The 18,307-nt window shown below is 37.8% G+C and overlaps 1 protein-coding gene across 2 annotated transcripts in view; it reads left to right on the top strand.

Annotated features, from left to right (window-relative positions):
* The window catches only part of LOC121961945 (uncharacterized), a 266,687-nt gene that overhangs the window by 43,284 nt on the left and 205,096 nt on the right, over window positions 1-18,307 (top strand). For both annotated transcript variants that reach the window (XM_088073625.1, XM_088073624.1), the window contains exon 2: window positions 6,175-6,249. In XM_088073625.1, the coding sequence (XP_087929751.1) occupies window positions 6,175-6,249 (75 nt within the window). The remainder of the gene's footprint in view (window positions 1-6,174; window positions 6,250-18,307) is intronic.

Genomic DNA, 18,307 nt, shown 5'->3' with positions numbered 1-18,307 from the left:
TGATGTGCAGGAATGCAGCGTGCATATTTGTTTTTTTGTATGCATGCTCGAGGGATCTATCCGTGTTGTATGTGCATGTGTGTGTTTGAAAAGAGCCTGAGGTATGACCGCGCTATCTCCTGCCACCCGTGGGAAGAGCCATCAAGTTTAGAAATGCAGTGAAACTCAGCTCAGCCAATGTTCTGCTGCTGCTGCTGGGAGTGACTCACACAGGTTTGGGTTTTGGAACATTATATTTTAAGCAGGCAGAAAAGCTGCTGTACCTCTTCAACACAACTCACTCTATAGTGGATTGGATTTAGAGCGATTATGTGGCTCTTTGTTTAGTAGTTCTTGAGATTTTTTCCCATTTACATATATATTTATGTTTCATTTGAGATCATAGAATGCTCAAAAATCTGTGCATTACTTGAGAAAAACATAATGCTTGCCACTTAAAAAATAAAAATAAAAAATCCTCTTTGAGAGCCAATGAATGTAACTGTTCTCTATTCTGAAACCATAGCACAACACCTTGAGTGTGTTTACACACACAAAAAAAAACAAAATTTTTGACCTTATTCCGAAAAATATTATTAGATATATTTTCAATAGAAGTTACGCTAAGTAGATTTTTTAAATTATCACAGCCTGGGATATGTGAATGATTTGCAGCAATACTGATTGTGACAGTGCACCTTGTGGAAATGTATTTTCTCTATATGCCAAATATGGTAATGCTGTCATCAGGTGTAAAAAATGTGGGATCAAAAATTGCAGCTTGAATGGGTTTCAACGGCGCATTTTTTTGCACTTAACGGTAAAAATGTGACAATATTGTTTACACAGTGTATTTTAGTCTCATTGTAGGAGCTGCGCTGGTAGTTCTAAGATTAAAGAAAAATGCACAATCTTGCCAGAATTTATGCCATATACTCGAACACAGCCAAAATTATCAAATGAAGAATGAAAAGCTCATGAAATGCACCAAACAGCCCTAAAAGGGTTAATCATATAATTATACCAAAATTAAAAGAAAACTTTGACAAGTATGAGACATCAGTTTGTCCTTATGCAGGAAGAGAGGGATCGTCACAGACCATAATTAGTTTCATGATTCTCTCTCGTTTGTAATTGGTGCAATTTGAGATGTCACAATTGCCCCCAGTCTCCCCTATTCACTGAATATCAATAACAGCTCCTTTAAACGTCGAATTGTAGGTATTTGTAGTCCTTAGATTTGCATAGAGACTGAACGCAGGTGCAAACAGCCCGATCAGAGTAACAAATCTTTCATAATGTGTCATTTTTACACTTTTGACGGATTAAACAAATGGAGAAATTGCAGGTTGCTGCACTTTGCTCGTGTTTCTGGACGCCCTCCAACTCTAGTAAAAATCACAGAAAGAGAATCACTGAGAGAATTTACTGCTGAGGGTTATATCCAGGAATATTAAACGTCTGAGTACTCAATTACACCTGGCTACTGTTCCTAATGTCCCGTTTAAGAGTGTGTAATATTAGCTGAGCCGACAGACAGTGCTTGCCTTTTTTTTTTTTTTTTAAACAGAGCTCACTCTCTTAAGGTGAAGCGGAGAAATTTCCCCCTCGTTTTTCTGCTCTGGTTTCCCCTCATCAGCTTACTTCTCCAATGAAATCTCCTCTCTGTCCCCCTTAATGCAGCTTTTTGCTTGTGTCTGCACGTAAAAGAGCTCAGGGCTCTTCTCTGCATTACTGAGATTGAAGAGAGAGTGAGAGCAGAAGAGAGAGAAAGGTGATTCATTTCTGAGTTGCTTCTCTATCAGCAGACACACACAGACGCTTCTCATGTGTGTACGCACTTCCCCACTAACTGAGCACGCTGCTGTAAACTGCATGATGAATGCCTGAAAGCAGATTTGGCATGTCCTATGGTGTGTATGAAGGATGCATGCAACTTGGCTGCATGTGTAAACAGCAGAACTGCCTCACAAAGCTATGATCATTTGAAGGAGGAGAGCGTTAGGGATGTCAAACATGCAAAATAACCCAAAATGCAAGAGGCCTCTCCCTTTAGTCCGGCACGCCGTAAACTCAGTAAGATTTACTGCTGCATTTCAAGCGCCATCTATTGAGTGGTAGTGAAATTTTAATGTTTTGTGGTCTTTTTTTCCAACTTCCTTTCCTTTAGAAATGCAAGCACGAGGACATATAAACAGACAAAAGAGAAAAAGATATTAAGTGACACAAAGACATAAAATAAAAGTACAGGGTAGAACATTAAGAAAACAAAATTAAACAAAAATTAAGAAAAATAAAAACAGGATAAAACAACCTTTTAATTTAATGGTAATGCAGGACAAGAGGCAAAACAAAGATACCTAGCAGGAACTGTGTGCACAGATGGGCGTGTGTGTGCATGTGTGTGGTTGTGTGAGATACATCAATACACAAACACACGCACACACACACACACACAAGAAGGGAAGTACAGTACATATACATATATACACATGCATATATATATATATACACCCCTAGTCAGGATATTTACATCAACACCGCTGAATGTATAGCAATTTCAAACGTGGTGCAAAACGTCATTAAGTCAGTGGACACCAGACTTAAAGGAAAAGATCTTCTATTTGATGATATTTTTCTTTGTTTACATTTTATTCTTAAAAATCAACCAGTTAGCTGCTAGTTAATAAGTAGCTCTCAAAGACAAAATGGACAAGAAGTGACATCCATAGTTTCATTCAGTTCCATGATAACAAGTACAACACAGACAAATTATTTACATAAAACTGTATAAACAGATACACTTTTTGAGTAATGGTATCAAAACCTAAAATTGTTTCACTGGCCCCCGGTCTCCCCTACATGTTCAGGATGGTTAGAGGTGGATTGTGGGAGTGCATAAAGGTGAATCGGGACCTCTGAGTCACCGGCCCTGTGTTGCATTGTTGCGGGACGCGTGGGAGTGATTCACCGTTGTGTCTCCATATCTCTGATGCCAGCTTGGCCGTCCCTTCACTGCTGATCTGTGAGATTTAGAATCGCTCCCAGAGTGCTTTTCTAATCTTTTCGCTTTCTCTTTTTTCAGTGGGGAAATGTAACCTGCAGACGAAATATTTCCCTTTGGTGCCTTCAGATAAATTTACCGTCTGTTTATTTCAGTTAATACAGTTTAGGCGTAATAAATGGAGACGCTCGTCTGCTGTGAACTATGTTCTAATGAAGACGTCTGTTTCTCTTTTTAATTTACAAAAACTGCCTGCTGCTTGTTTCACTCTTACAAATAAAGGTGCTAACTATAATCATGTAGGGTTCTTCAGCCTGTTCCCATAGGAGAACCCTGTTCGATTCCTTGTAGAACCTTTTTATTAAGGTTCAAACTAGAAACCTTTCAGTGGGTATGACTTAGAACACAACATAAAGGGAAACACAGAGAACCTTATGTGAAAGGTTCTACCCAGAGCCTCTTTTGAGTGGTCCTATCCAGAACTTTTCTGAGAGAACCCATTTAAGAGTTTAATCCGGAACCCACCTAGAGGGTTCTACAGATAACTCTTTCATATTCCAAGGATTGTATGTAGAATCCACGCAGGGATTTCTCCTGAGAACCCTATTATATTCCAAGAGTATAATCTAGAATGCACTGAGGGGGGTTCTAAAAATGGTAATTGACTACATTACCCATAGTTCTCTCTCCCTCTAACCATAGTTTTAGTTCTTAATGAAACTCTTAGTCTTGCAAAGAACCCTTGAAGAGTTCTTTGGAAGCAAATCATTCTAGGTAGAACCTCGGCTCTTCAGGATGAACCCTTTTGGAACCTGTATGTCTAAGAGTGTGCAAACTTTATTTAAAGACTGTAGTCCTCTGCTGTGTCAGATGTCAATGCAGCAGATTTTTTTAATAAGACTCTAAGAAGCTTGTTAATTTCATTAAAATAGAGCTCGGGGGTTCTCCGCGACGAGGTGCTTGACATCCTGCGAGCATCAGAACCCTGGGCCTCGCTCTTCTCTGCGAGGGGTCTGCCGGCTCATAAAAAATGCATTTGACAATGGACAGTCTGCTGATGAGAGACACTTTCTTCTCTCTCTGTTTGCCTCTCCAAACTGACGTCCAATTAGCTTTGAGAAACAAGCTAACCCGTAGCTGCCATTTAGCCCGAACCACCAACAGCGCCTCCAAGATATCAGGACATGACATAATGAATGCAATCAACAATAATTAGGGGGAATGATGGGCTCTCACTTTGAGGCGTCATTAAGAAGGAAAGGCTGGCGCTGCACTGCCAGTGACCTCTCCCTCTTTAAACACTCCCCGCCATCAAGAAAACGGACCTCCTGCTGCGTCATAGTCTTTCATGTAAGACTTTTAACAGAGCTGGAGGAATTTTGAAAGGATTTAACAGGAAATAGTGAATGATCCACTTGTTATGCTAGCATTGTATGGGCTGCCTCTGAGAGCATTTTTTGATTAGGAATTTTGCATTTCAATTTTTAAGAAACAGAAAATAAGCCTGTCAACTTAACCCTAGGAAACCTGAACACTTTGGCAGGATTTCTGTCAAAAAAATGCGAGGAAGACAAAGAGAAACAAAATGCAGAAATTAACCAGAGCATAGCAAGAAATGAGTTATAAAATTTTTCAAAAGGTACAAGAAAATTACCTGAATATAGCAGGAGAAAAAGAACATGAATAAAACCAAACAATTAAATGACCAGCAAAAACTGTTAAAAATTATAACATAATTTTAAATATGTAACTATGATAATTACAAATGCAGTTTTCCCTGGCCTTTTCCTGTTATCCTAGATGTTTTCCTTCGTTGTTTTTGTTTTTTTAAGTAATCTCCTAAAACTTCTAATTTATTCCAATTTGTGGAACATTTCTTACCAAATTACTTGTTGCCCTTATTCCCCATGTTGATGTCGCTCCAGGTTTAAAAAGGTCAAAGTAAAATCACAGGTGACCTGACCTATGAGTATCTAGCCTATAATTAAAGGAGTGATTTGCTTTTAAAGTTAGATAAATGCATAGTAAGGGTTTAAATATATTGTCATAGGCGAACGCTGCATTTCTTTCTCCTTTTCCTGATTAAGCCTCAAATATCACGACTGCACTGAACTCATTGGGATCATTTTATGGGAGGTATCCTGAGGACAGGGATTGCAGAGGCAATAAAGACTGAGTGGCAGTGTGCCATGACCAAATGAATATATGTCTAACTGCAGTAACAGAAACACAGAATTTTATATTGCCATTGATTAAATAAAAATGAAAAAATGCCATTGATTAAATAAATAAAAGAGTACTTTAATATGAATGAGTCACATTTCCTAATACCTGATGTTTATAATTCCATTATCTTTAAATTTTGAAACAGTTTTGAAGTCCTTATTGCCGAATTAATGCTTACCAGAATTTCCTGATTAGGAATCAAACAGCAACATTTGTTGACTGATGTTTACTGGTCTGCAGTTCGTTTGCACCAGTTTAGCAGCACTGTGGTTCACTTCTTCAAATAAGTTTCATCCTAACGCCAAAAAAGTGTTTTGCTCTGTTTGGAGATGCAGTTGCCTGCTTACATCATTCTGATAAGCTGCAATCTCAAGACTGTTTCGGGACCCAAATATGTAGGAATATTCAAATACAAAAGGCAAAAAACAAAATAACATACTGCATGTAAAAAACATGGATTTCGAATATTGGACTAGCATAAAGTAGGCATCATTTCTGGGTAATTTTTAATAACTTCTGGCAATTTCTTGTTAAAACACAATTCCAATGTTGTCCTCTAAAAATTTATGGTGATTTTTTTTTTTTTTTTTAATTTGTGATTTTTCTCCAAAAAATTTTTTTTTGCAATTTTTTTTGTAAAACTTTTAACAGAAATTATTGTTTTCAATCAAATTTCCAACAGTCCTTGAACACAATTTTCCCCAGGTCACTCAGGAAGGCTCAAGGAGAAATATTTGTAACTTTGGGGAGGGTCAAAACAAAACAGCTAATTTTCACTAACTTGGTCGCGAGTCACTTGCAGTCCGTTCAGAATGGACCGGCGACCCAGTTGTTGCTCAAGGCCCACCACTTGGGAACCACTGTTTTAGATAACACTAAGCACTGCTTTCTGTATTTCAACAAAACAAACTTTTCTTCGCACTTCTCTTCAACTCTTAACATTTCCTCTTTTGTTTTTCCTGCAGCACGTCACCTCTCGCAGGATTTCAGAACGAGATTATCCTCGAGTGAGACTTCGTCACAACACAGACCAGCAAACGGTAAGAAAAAAACATTTAATTTCTCTGTAACACTTCTAATAACAATTTGAGGCTGTCTGTGGCAAAAATAAGAGCGTTCAGTATATTGACGGTGCACAGTTGTTCTTGGGATTACATTGTAGTCCGTTTTGCCACATCTGGCTAAAACAGTCTCTCTCAACACTGGAACAAAGTAGTGTCTTTGTGAGGTGTTGGTGCATCATTTTACAGAACCGCTTCACTGCTCCTTCACATAGTTTCTAAAAGTCTCTTCAACTCTGCTGTATCAATATTCCCTCTTTTTTTGGGCTTAAATGATGGAGGTAAAGAGCGCCGCTTATAAACTTCCCGTAAGTGTTCACTTGGGACTGGTGACTGTGAAAATGATGCACATCATTTTCACAGTCATCAAACCATTTTGCGACCCCTTGTGTCTTATACAGACACACTTGCATTGTTTCTCCTTTAATTTGTCATTTGTTTATTGTATGGAAATCAGTCCTGAGGCTGTTAAAAAGCACATCAAGCACATAATTGTACTCCAGGTGTTTTCTGTACCAATTAAAACTTTATTTAGATAGCCCATTAGTCATGAAGTCGAGCCACATTCATTTTACTTTTACTTTCTGCCTTTTTTTTGTTCACGCACTTTCCCTCTTAATTCATTTGGGCCAGCTGAGCCGTGAGAAAAAAAAGCGGTTTGAATCACGCCGGCTGGCCACTTCCCCAGACTGACCTTAATAGACACGGGTAGTTTGGAAGAGCAGAACAAAGGGGTAGCCAGGTGAGGAAGGCCAGGCCACAGACACACTCCCGCAGAATTTCAAATAGACGGCCTAACCTGTGGGTGAAGAGGAGAGAGCATGTCCGTGACAGAGTGCTGCTTGATGCTCCTCTACCAGGGCTTGATGGAGATCAGGGGAAAAAAGATCCACAGACAGGCTGCGCCGCCTATGGCCGCTCCATTATCAGGGTTTGTATGGTCACGAATAAACTTGAAAAGTCATAGAATTTGCAAATAGCAATCTCCGTGCCTGGAAAAGTTTTGTAAAACTTGATATACCCTGAATGTTTTGGAAAAGTCATGGGATTTTGCTTCACAAACCTGTATAGTAACACATGATGTGCTCAAGGACTGTCTGAAACTTCTAAAAGCAATGATATTTTTTGTTTTTACAGTTTCTGGCTGTAATAAATGGTGTGAATTTTAGGGAGAATAATTCCCAAATTTTAAAGAAAAAATGGCCAATTGTTTTCTTTAAAAATTGCCATAAATGTTTAAAATCAAAAGAACAAATTTATATCTTTGTAAATCGCCAAAATAGTTTAAAGAAAAAAAATTGCCAAAACAAATCACTTTTTTTTTTTTTATTGCCACAAATAAAAAAGAATAATTGCCAAAATTTCTAATGAAAAAGGAATCGCCTAAATATTTCTTAAAAAATGTCCAAAATATTTCCAGAAAAACAAATTCGCCAAAAGTATTTATGTAAAAAATACCCTCAACATTTTGGTAGAAAAAAATTGAAAAAATGTTTCTTTAAAAATCACCAAAAAATGTCAAAGAAAAAGAAATTGCCAAAAAATTTAAAGGGAAAAAAAAGACCCAAATGCCTTCCAAAACCTGTGACATGCTTTCTTTAAAATCTCCAGTCGAATCACTATAACATACAGCCCTTTAATACTGTATGCCCCCAAAGCCCAAATAAGAAACACAAGTCCCTCCCTAATGCTTAAAATATTTTTGGCAATTTTTAGCAAACCTCCCCCTTTATGCACCATCCCCTCTCATGTCATTAATAACAAACACTCCCTAAGTTTCATTTAAATCTTTTATTTAAATAGCTATTATATAATTGTGAAAAAGAACCACTGAGGACGATCTTTTCAGAGAATGTATGGTCTTTAAAATTTGCCTCATAGTCATGGAAAAGTCATGGAAATGTTTTGGAAAAAATGTGCAAGAACCCTGCATTATTAACGCCTTAATATGGTCAATCCGTCATGATGTTTAATAATGTTAATAAGGATTTGAATGTTATCCCGCAGCTGATCTTTATATGGAAAACGATCCGACCCCAACCTGTATAGAGACGAGTGACATTTGGAAAAACACGAGTGAAAGATGTGGGGAGCGAGCTCTGATTAGAAGGCTGTGGGTGTATTCTCACGAGCCCTGTTTATGAAAGATGTGCGAGACTGCAACTGTTGTGAAAGAGGGAAAAGTCATTACTTGCTGTCTGAAGTAATTTGTATTAAAAGCAGTTTGCATCTGAATATCTGGGTATGCGAATGCAATTAATGCTAGCGGGTGTGCTATGAAATATGAACTGCGTGGCAGAAAACATTTCCACCGAGATTCGGCTCCCTGAGATTCTGTCTAATTTATGCCGCCGCTAAGTTTTAAAGTCATGGGTTGTTAATGTGACACATATTCAAAGGTGACGGGGAGGCTTAGTAAATGCAAAGCACATAATTTCCTGCTAACTTCAGTAACATGAATCTATTAATTAGATTAAATCAGTAAAAGAGAAAAGCTTAAGATTGATGCCTAAATGGTATTTTTCCAATTTAACCACACAGGACCACACATTTATATGATATAATAGTATGCATACATGTGTGGATGACAGGGCGGCACATTTGATTTTATTTAATAAGTTATTAACATGCAGGGATCCTTCATAATAAAGAATTAACTGCCACGATTCATGTTTTTTTTAATCAACAACTTAACGCAGCCAAAGTTTTAAACGTATGAAACCTAATGCAATTACAAAAGGCAAATTGAATGTTCCTTCCGGGCGCCGACTTGAACTCAGATTAAAAAATTATTGCGTGTATTACGGGGAGCCTTTTTCCTTGCATTCAAGCACATATTTTTTAATTGAATTCAAACTGCGTTTATTATTAACATGTTGCGGGGGGAGGAGGTGGTTTTATAAGGCTGCAGACTGACTTTTAATCAGTTTAATTTGCCCTTTTACCGAGAGTGTTATTCTATATGCACAACACAGCTTTTTGTGCAAGTGGCAAGCTTATTGTGAGGGGAAATGATTATGTGATGGTAGATTTGTTCTTCTGTACTTTTGTAAGGCAACATATTTATCTCCAGCAGGCATAAGCCGTGTGTTTGGTCATGTGTGGGTAAGTGTGTGTGTGTGTGTGTGTGTCTATGTAACTGCAGCTAATCTCACAAACTACTGGACCAATCAGCCTAATTATATGTGTGCACATTTATTCAAAGAGGACTTAGTGTCACATGCAGCAGACACTACAGTGAAATTTACCGACTGTGCCGATTAAAACAGTAGAAATTTTAATAAATACACAATACAAAAGAAGAAAAAGCTACACTACACATTAGGAAAATCTCTATCAGTAAAATCTACATAATTTAACTGAAATGGGTGCAAAAATGCCAGCAGGGGTTAGTTATGACTGTGTGTTCAAGAAACTTTTGTCGTTGCAGTAATTTGCAATTGGTGAAAAACCTGTTTTATTTACTGATTATTTACCGTCATTAACCTAGTTAGATCTTTATTTCGAAACATGCCAAAAAAATAGGAAAAAAAATATAATTCAATTATTTCATGTCTAAAAAAGAGTTGGAAGAAGTGAATACATTTTCAATTTCATGAAAAAGAAGTTAATTTTAAACATGAATATTCACAATTTCTGCCCCAAAATTCACCATACACACCTTGATCTAATCAAACAAGAATTAAGACAAAAACAAGAACAGATCAATCGGAATAAACAAAAAAAAAAAGCAAGTCACAGAACAGAGAAACACATCAAAACAGAAAACAAAGTCACACTGTCAGAAGCAACCTGCCTGTCTTGTATCATATTTTACTTTGCCCGTTTCCCTCTTTGTTGTACCATCTCATATCTCTTCAGTAAACTGTTTTAAAAAAGTGTTTAAATTCGTTAAATGTTAAGCATGTTTTCAGTTCCACACAACTGTTGCATTAATTAACCCCTTTGACTGTAATGCAATGATATTTTGCATTAGTCCTCACTAACTGTTTCTTGAACAAACACATTCCTCTCATATTATGTGAACTTTCTTTCACTTGAAACAGCTTTTGGATAATATAAGGTGGCATTTGATTTTTAGCTCTGTACATAACTGCTGACTCCTCAGTCCACTGAACCGGCGGGTGGCAGCTGGAAATTTTCTCAGCTAAAACAAGCCATTTCGCAAATTCCGAAAATTGCCTGAAAGCAACAAAAAAAGGGTAGGAAAGTAATAATAATAATAATAATAATAATAATAATAATATTAAAAAAGGAAAATGCCAGAAAAAAAAGTTCTTAAAAATTATAATAATTCTGTAATTGTAATTAATCCAGGTTCAGAGGTTTTAATGCTTGTCAGACGCCTCTGAATGCAGTACAAGAAAACTGACGTTGATCCAGGTTTCAAAGGGCTAAATCCATAACTTGATATGTTATGATCTACCAAAGTTAGGCTGAATACCAGATGAATTAGTCCCTGTTTTTGTCATCTCCTGGAGAGCGGGGAAGGATAATTCTGATCAAAATATATTGTGCTTCCTTTCTTATAAAGGGTCAGTTAATATCACCATCATTGTAGGGAATTTGTGTCCCTATTTTGGCTGAAACTTGAGCTAGAAAACACAAATAAACGTGACCACTTGCATGTTTTGCTCCACAGATTTTAATTTAACCTCAAATCCATCTCACCACATGCTTTGTTAACCATCCAGAAACATAAAGCGTGTCTCTCCCTGCCATCTGTCTGCTGAGGTAAAACAAGAAATCTGCATATCATTGAACACCAAAGACATCAATGAGTTATGAAACGATGAATCACAAAAACTTCAAGGAGATTAATTAGGCGGCGCAGTGCTGTTGATCAGTCTATAAAAAAATTAGAATGGTATTTATGCGAATGTTCAGACTCTCGAGCAATCAAAACATGTCCTGCCATTTATGTTCTCAAGCTTTAAGGGAAAATCAAAGGAGGTGGCGTTTGCCAGGGTGTACACAGTGCGCCAAGAAATCATTTAAAGTTCAGCGTAGACCCTGTGCATTCAGGCATTTCTGCTTGGGTTGGGTCTCGATCAGTGAGCTGATGCATCTCCTGATGCAGATCACACGACTGACATCCCTCGCCATGTTACGCAGAGTAACATGAGCTGTCACAATGTTTGTTACTTGGTCTGACAATAATGTGCAAGAATGGACAATCAAGGACAGATTTCCTGGTGCTGTCAAGTCTGAATAGATCAAGCATTTGTATCTCGGTCTGCAGAGTAACTAAAGCATTATATTTGTGTATAGACAGTATACACTTTGTTTACTGGATGCATTCCACCATTCATAATAACATATAGATTTATTATATTTAGAATAGAATTGCCATTTAGTTAATTTGTTCATTGTTTAATTTCTGTTTTAAGGATTGACATATCGACCATATATGGTTTGAAACCAAAGCTATATGAATGGCTGAACAAATCAATGATGTTGGTGATAACTTATAGATGTTGAACCAGGCTTCTTCTTTGGATCCATTATAGATTAGGCTTGGACTGTATAGTATCCCAATTTTTAACCCATTTGTGACATTAAATATAACACACCAGAAAAAACAAACAAAAAACAGAAAGGGATATTCATGTACTTTTCATCAACTAGCAATGAGAAACTGCGCATTTTCAAGGGTTTTCCTTTGTTAAAAAAAAAATAAAAATCATAAACCAACCACTGAAACCTATAGCCTTTTTACCTTATACTTGCAAAGACATGTAGGTAAATGTAGTTTAACCTGACTGACTTTAATAACCATATTTTTAAGAAAAAAACTACCTAAATTTGGTTTAAAGAATTCTCTAAAAGGTCTTAAAAAGCATTAAATGTAAGTGCCTGATACCTGTAGACACCTGTGTTAACAAAAGTGAAAAATAAGCATTGTTTCTGCTCTGCGATCTAGATCCACTCCAAATTTTAACAAGTTCTTCTTTGGCTCATGATGCATCCTTCCACCAAGTTTTGTGAAAATTTGACCAGCAGTTTTTCCGTTATCCTGCTGACAAACAAACCAAACCTTAGAAAACATAACCTCCTTGGTGGAGGTAATAAATAAATGATCACAAAATGGGGCATGGTTGTATTCTAGCATTAAAAAAAATATCTATGTTGCACAGAGAGTAGAAGGCACAGGGATTAATAGGGGCCCAGCAGCTCATTTGTGCCCCAGGGCCCCCTAACAGGTCAATCCAACCATGTAAATTACACACCACTGCTGTGGTTAGGTCTGAATTCACTGATTAAGATGTCCAAATGTCCAGAGGCTGGATTAATGCTACCCATCTGGGATTTGGTCTAACAACTTTTTCAGTCCATGCATGTCTCCATCCAGTATGTGTGTACAGAAAACACACACAGCTATGCTATGTACCATGGGGCCACTATTCATGTCTATAGATTTGTTCATAAAAGCCGTTAACCGTATTAAACATGGACCAATTGGCTTAATTTATTTTCTAAAGCATGGCAAGAAGGTAACGAGCAATTTAAGAGGAAGTGATTGAAAAGTTTATAAGAAAATTGGAAAAAGTTACAAAAATTACCTGAAAATTAGCAAAAAAAAAGAATAACAAACAAGCAAAAAATGAGAAAGTAATAAACAAAAAGAAATAATAATTTAAAAATACTGGAAATGACCTGAAAATAATGGGTTTTTTTTAAATAATAATTCTGCAAAATAATTTCTTACATGTGATTATGAACATTATGAATATAGTTCTGTGGGAGATTTCCCCCCCATTTTTAAAGATTATTTTCCAAGTTCTTCCAAGTTTGGTCAGTGCCATTTTCGCTATATTATATATAAAGTATAAAATGACAAAATGTTCCCTTTAATCTTGTTGGCCTTGTGAGATGTCTCTGTCCCTTTAAGAGTCCAGTGATTGTTGCCGTGGTGCAGTCTGTGTCTCAGTAACCTGAATGAGTAACCTGTTGACTATTTATTTCCATCGTCTTCACATCTTTTGGGCTTCACTAATACACAAGATTTGTTGGCTTTTTGCTCGCAGAGCTCATGAACTTGCAGTGGCGAGTGGTCAGAGAGTTTGTAGTAAACTCATCACACTGTCTGTCTCCTCAGAGCAGGGTGGAGAAACACTGCAAAAGGCAAAACGCAAGACTCTCTGACTGAGCTTAGATAAAAATGACTGCTCTTATCTTAGTGTAAATAAACGGTCTCTTATGTGTTTTTTGTTTATGGTATTTCGTGTTTTGTGTTGGTGGGGCTCGGCTACTGCTCTCAAGTTCATCAGAGAGAAGAGTTAAACATCTTAGCGGAGCAGAGGTGACGGAGGCTGCACTATGTTGTTCTGCATTAAAGTAAAAACATCTGTGTGACAGCTGATATAAAACAAAGGATCAGATGCTCTGTCAGCTAAATATTCCAGATCCCAGTCAGGCCCCTAATCTTATGTTTCTAATCTTTGAGATTGTTTGAAGTCACATATTGATGCGTTACTCAAAAACACGAGCATGTTCAGTGAATTCACGTTCATGCACAACAGTGCACGTGAGCGGGTTAGTGCTTCCTGTCATTTTTCGCCTTCGACATTTCACACTAATCCCCCTCGTCTTACAAACTGAGTATTTGTTCTCTCTGGTCACACTGTGCACAGCACCTTACAGCTTTACCCTCCCAAACCCTTTTTGTGTGAACAATTTATCATCTAAGTGGATTGACAGAGGAGGGAACACATCTCTGGAGCCTTGCTGATGTAGCCGCCTTACTGTTATTCAATTACAGCGCAGTTTGCTTCCTGGAGACCGCAAAGGCTAACAAGCCCCCCTATTCTGAGACGCAGGGAGGAGATGATGTGCTGTTATGTCAAGGTTCACTGAGACGCCTACGCTAAGACAGTAACCTCCCCCCCACGACATCTCTAATCCTTCACCGGCCGGGTCGATGCGCGCCTTGCAGATCGATGAGCATTGACAGGTGTAATTGATTTCTGTGGGAAAGGGATTCAGGCTCATCCAGCTAAAAGCCCGCCAACGCCGCACACACAAACAGACACATGCACATTTAGATATATGCGGCGAGAGAGTAGATCAGGACGCCCTGAGCAACTAATGGCTGTTCACACTGCTGTGAAAAAATGTTAAAGTCTGACATTTTTCCCCCTACCACGGGGGACAAAGACGTAATTCAGGACTGAATTTAAATTGTAGAAATCAGATCCCCAGAAGTGAGACCTACATGTGATTTATAAATGATCTAATCTGAATTTGTCATGGCTGACATAACATGAATTATCAGTTCAGTTGAGACACAAGCACGGAGAGCCTGGGTGAAAAAAAAATCTCTGTCTTTATACACCAACTCTGTATGTTTTTGTGATTTTATAATGCATTGTTTCGACATAGCTGTGTGTACACACGGGCAACACACGTCATCCCAACTCGCCAAATATTATAGCTTTGTCAGCGCCATTCATGTCTGTTTTGTTGATCTTCTGACACGGTGTGTCAGGTTATGTCTGTTAAATGCATTTTGCTTTTTCAAAATACACTTTTTTTAACAGGGATACATGCAGTATATATGGTAATAATAGTACTTTTTATGTCTCTCTTGGTCATCCTGTGTCTTGAAGGAAATCATGTGTCTTATATTTTGTGTCTCATTAAGGTACATTTTTGTGTCTTTGAGGTAATATTGTGTGTCAGTTGGGTAGGTTGTGGGTCTTTGAGGTAATATTATGTTAATTTGGGTAATTTTGTGTCTCAGAGGTATTTTTTGTGTCTTAGTTAGGTAGTTTTGTGTGTCTTTGAGGCAATTCTGTGTCCTGGTTTTTGTGTCTTAGTGGTAATATTGTGTCTTTTGGGGAGTTTTTAGGCTTTTTTTCTTATTTAGGTAATTTTGTGTGTTACTATGTGTCTCTGTAGTTCCTTTGACAACTTTTTGCATGTATTTTTGGTCAGTTTGAGTCTCCTGGTTAGTATAAGTTAATTTAAGGGACATTTTTCAGGTCCCCCTCAGTAATCCATCTATTCCACTCAGCTCTATATCTCATCTGTCTACGCGAGCAAAAGCTTGTTTTCTAATTGCACATTACTTCCTTTATAAACCATAAAAGCAGAATGGATTATTATGTGTCAGGTAATACTGGACCACCCGAGCAAAGCTTCGACTGAAAGAAAATATATCTTTAAGTATGATTAAAGCAAAGTGAAAAAACTTATATATCAAATCTACAGTGGGTGCTGTAATCACGGGCGGTCAGTGCTTGTGACAAAGTATCACTGCGACCGAATTAATGACCGTGCGCTCACGCGTGTCCAAAGTATAATGCTTTAGGTTCACTGACTGATGAGATCTATTACTCCTAAAATTAGGTTTAATGTTCCTTTTGGGCAGCAGGTGATTTTGACCGTCAGAGTATCCGCTTGACTGGCTCTGCAACAGAGCATTATCACTGCTAATGGTGGACGCTTGTACACGTATTTGTGCACAGCTGTGTGTCTGCGTGCACGCCGCCGCTGCTGCAAGCATGAGTGCTAACATATCTTGATTGTCAGGGTGTGAGTAGTGTTTATGAGAAATAATAACGCAGCAGCCAAATCCCGGCAGCATTTAGCTGGGGCATTAATGGAGACAGAGACATTGAACCAAAATGTATTATTCAGCACTTAAAAGCACAGAGCATCTGCTCAAAGCAGTTTAAAGCCCCTGTCCAATTCCATGGCTGCTTAATATTTCACACACTCGCTGATGGGGAGGAACGTCGCTTTAGGAGCTAATAGAAGCACCAGATATTGTGCACACATTGATGACCTTGAGGAAAAGAGGTCAAAGGGAGCAAAAACTGTGTTGTGTCACTGTGAAAAAGGTTTTGTGGTTGCAGGCTTGTGCTGAAAATATTTTTTCTGTCTCTCCGTCCGTTATAAATGTTACATCTTGTATTATTCTTGCCTTACCCTCTCTTTTTCACACATTATCGTTCCAACTGATCAGGTATCACTGCTAGATCAGTGCTGTCCATGTCTTCATATTACATGCTCGGTATCCTCCTGCGTCTGTTGTTGAAGTCCAGGGAAGGTGTTTTAAGTTAAATCTGTTAAATGCAGTGTGTCTTTGCCAAGTACGCTTACATTTTCACAGTAACATAAATACACAGTATATAATATTGTGCCATTTTGTGTCTCTTTGAGGCAATTTTGTGTCTTATTTTGGTCATTTTGTGTATCTTTCAGTGAATACTGTGTCTGTTTGGGGTAATTTTGTGTCCTTTTTTTTGGTTATTTTTGTCTCTTTGAGGTAACATTGTGTCCTATTACGATAATTGTGTGCGCCTTTCAGGTAATTCTGTTTCTAATTTGGGTAATTGTGTGTGTTTGAAGCAAGTTTGTGCCTTTTTAGGTAATTTTGTGTGTCTTTGAGGTAATTTTGTATGTCTTTGAGGTAAGGTAGGTAGGTCTACTTTGGTCATTTGTGAGTGTTTGGTGTAATATTGAGTCTTTTTGGTGTAGGCTTATCTTTTTAGGCCATTTTGTGTCTCTTTGAGGCAGTATTGTGTCTTACTTAGGAATGTTTGTGTGTCTTTTAGGTATTTTTGTGTCCTATTTAGGTGTGTTTAAAGCAATTTTGTGTCTTTCTTTAGGTAATTTTGTGTGAATTTAGAACATTTTTTGTAATTTTTAGGTAATTTTTTTGTTGTCTTTAAGGTCATTTGTCTCTTTGAGTGAATTGTGTGTCTTATTTTGGTTATTTTGTGTGGCTTTGAGGTGATATTGTGTCATTTTCTGGTATTTTTTATGTCTTTTTTTGGTCATTTTGTGTCTCTTTGAGGCAATTTTGTCTCTTATATGGGTAATTTTGTGTGCCAAGAACAATGAATGGTCTTTCATCTCTACAAGACAACAGTGCGTCTTGTATTATTTCTAACATCCCCTGTCTTTTGCACACACGCACACACACAGATGCTCCGTGTCCCTTTGTCTCCCAATCTCAGAGCCCACACAAACAGACTTTCATTTGAGCCGACCTACAGTATTTCTATTGGATGACACAGCGGCACCAGCAAACAGATTGCAGCGCCGGGAACATATCAGATATCTCTAGGAATCTGACATTTATGGGTCTTGTTTTTCTTTCCCATTTTGCATAGAAGCAGCTCTCAGTGTCCTCGCATCACCTCCTGATGCCTGTCAGAAAAAGTTTTGACTGAGCTACGGCTAGATTTTAAGAAAAGCCGGTCGGGAAAAAAAAGGGACCTCATTCCATTTTGTGGCGCTGACCAATTCTGTGCCCTCAGGGGAACTGCAGGAGAAACGTACATTCCCACTTGTACTTGACTGCACATTGCCCGAGGCAGACACCTCCACTCTGAGCATCGTCTGACCTGCAAACTGCCAAATACCAACCAAGAGTACAGCTCTTAAGTGTTTTTGCTGGAACATGTTGTTAATGCAGCGTTTGATTCATAATCAGGTGAGACAGCAGAAATGATGGAAAGGAAAAACTAATGAAACTGGGCAACTTATTACTAGCATTTCATATGGAGGTGCAGCATTCAGGTACAGAGTGGGGAGTTTATTTCATGTAAAGTAACCTGATGTCAACTCAGATGTCTTTAGATTTCTCCAATTTTAGATTAATGACTCACAGTGTGTGTCTGTTAAAAAAAAAAATGGCAGTGATATATTGAATTAAAAGTGTACAAGTGTTCATTGTTGTATGTTGACATCTTGCCTAAATGTCAATCTGATGTATAGAGCAAAAACTCTAACTAAACTTAGGATCAGCAGTTTGTAGAAAGACGGGCCATTAAAATAATGTAGTGTCAAAGCTAAGGTAATTTTGTGTCTGTTGTTTTGGATGTTTGTGTCGCTTCAAGGTGATTTCATTTCTCATAAAGGTAATTTTGTGTTTCTTTGAGGTAATTTAGTGTCTGTTTTGCTCATTTTGTGTCTTATTTAGGTAATTTCTTGCCTTTGAGTTAATTTAATGTCATATTATTGTCATTTTTTTGTCTCTGAGGTAATTTTGTGTCTTATTTTGACAGTTTGTGTTGCTTTGAGG

Source organism: Plectropomus leopardus, chromosome 23, assembly GCF_026936395.1.
Source record: "Plectropomus leopardus strain MGB_pleo_1.0 chromosome 23, ASM2693639v1, whole genome shotgun sequence".
NCBI lineage: Eukaryota > Metazoa > Chordata > Actinopteri > Perciformes > Serranidae > Plectropomus > Plectropomus leopardus.
Note: the sequence above shows the minus strand (reverse complement) of the source record. Positions and strands in the feature narration are given on the sequence as shown.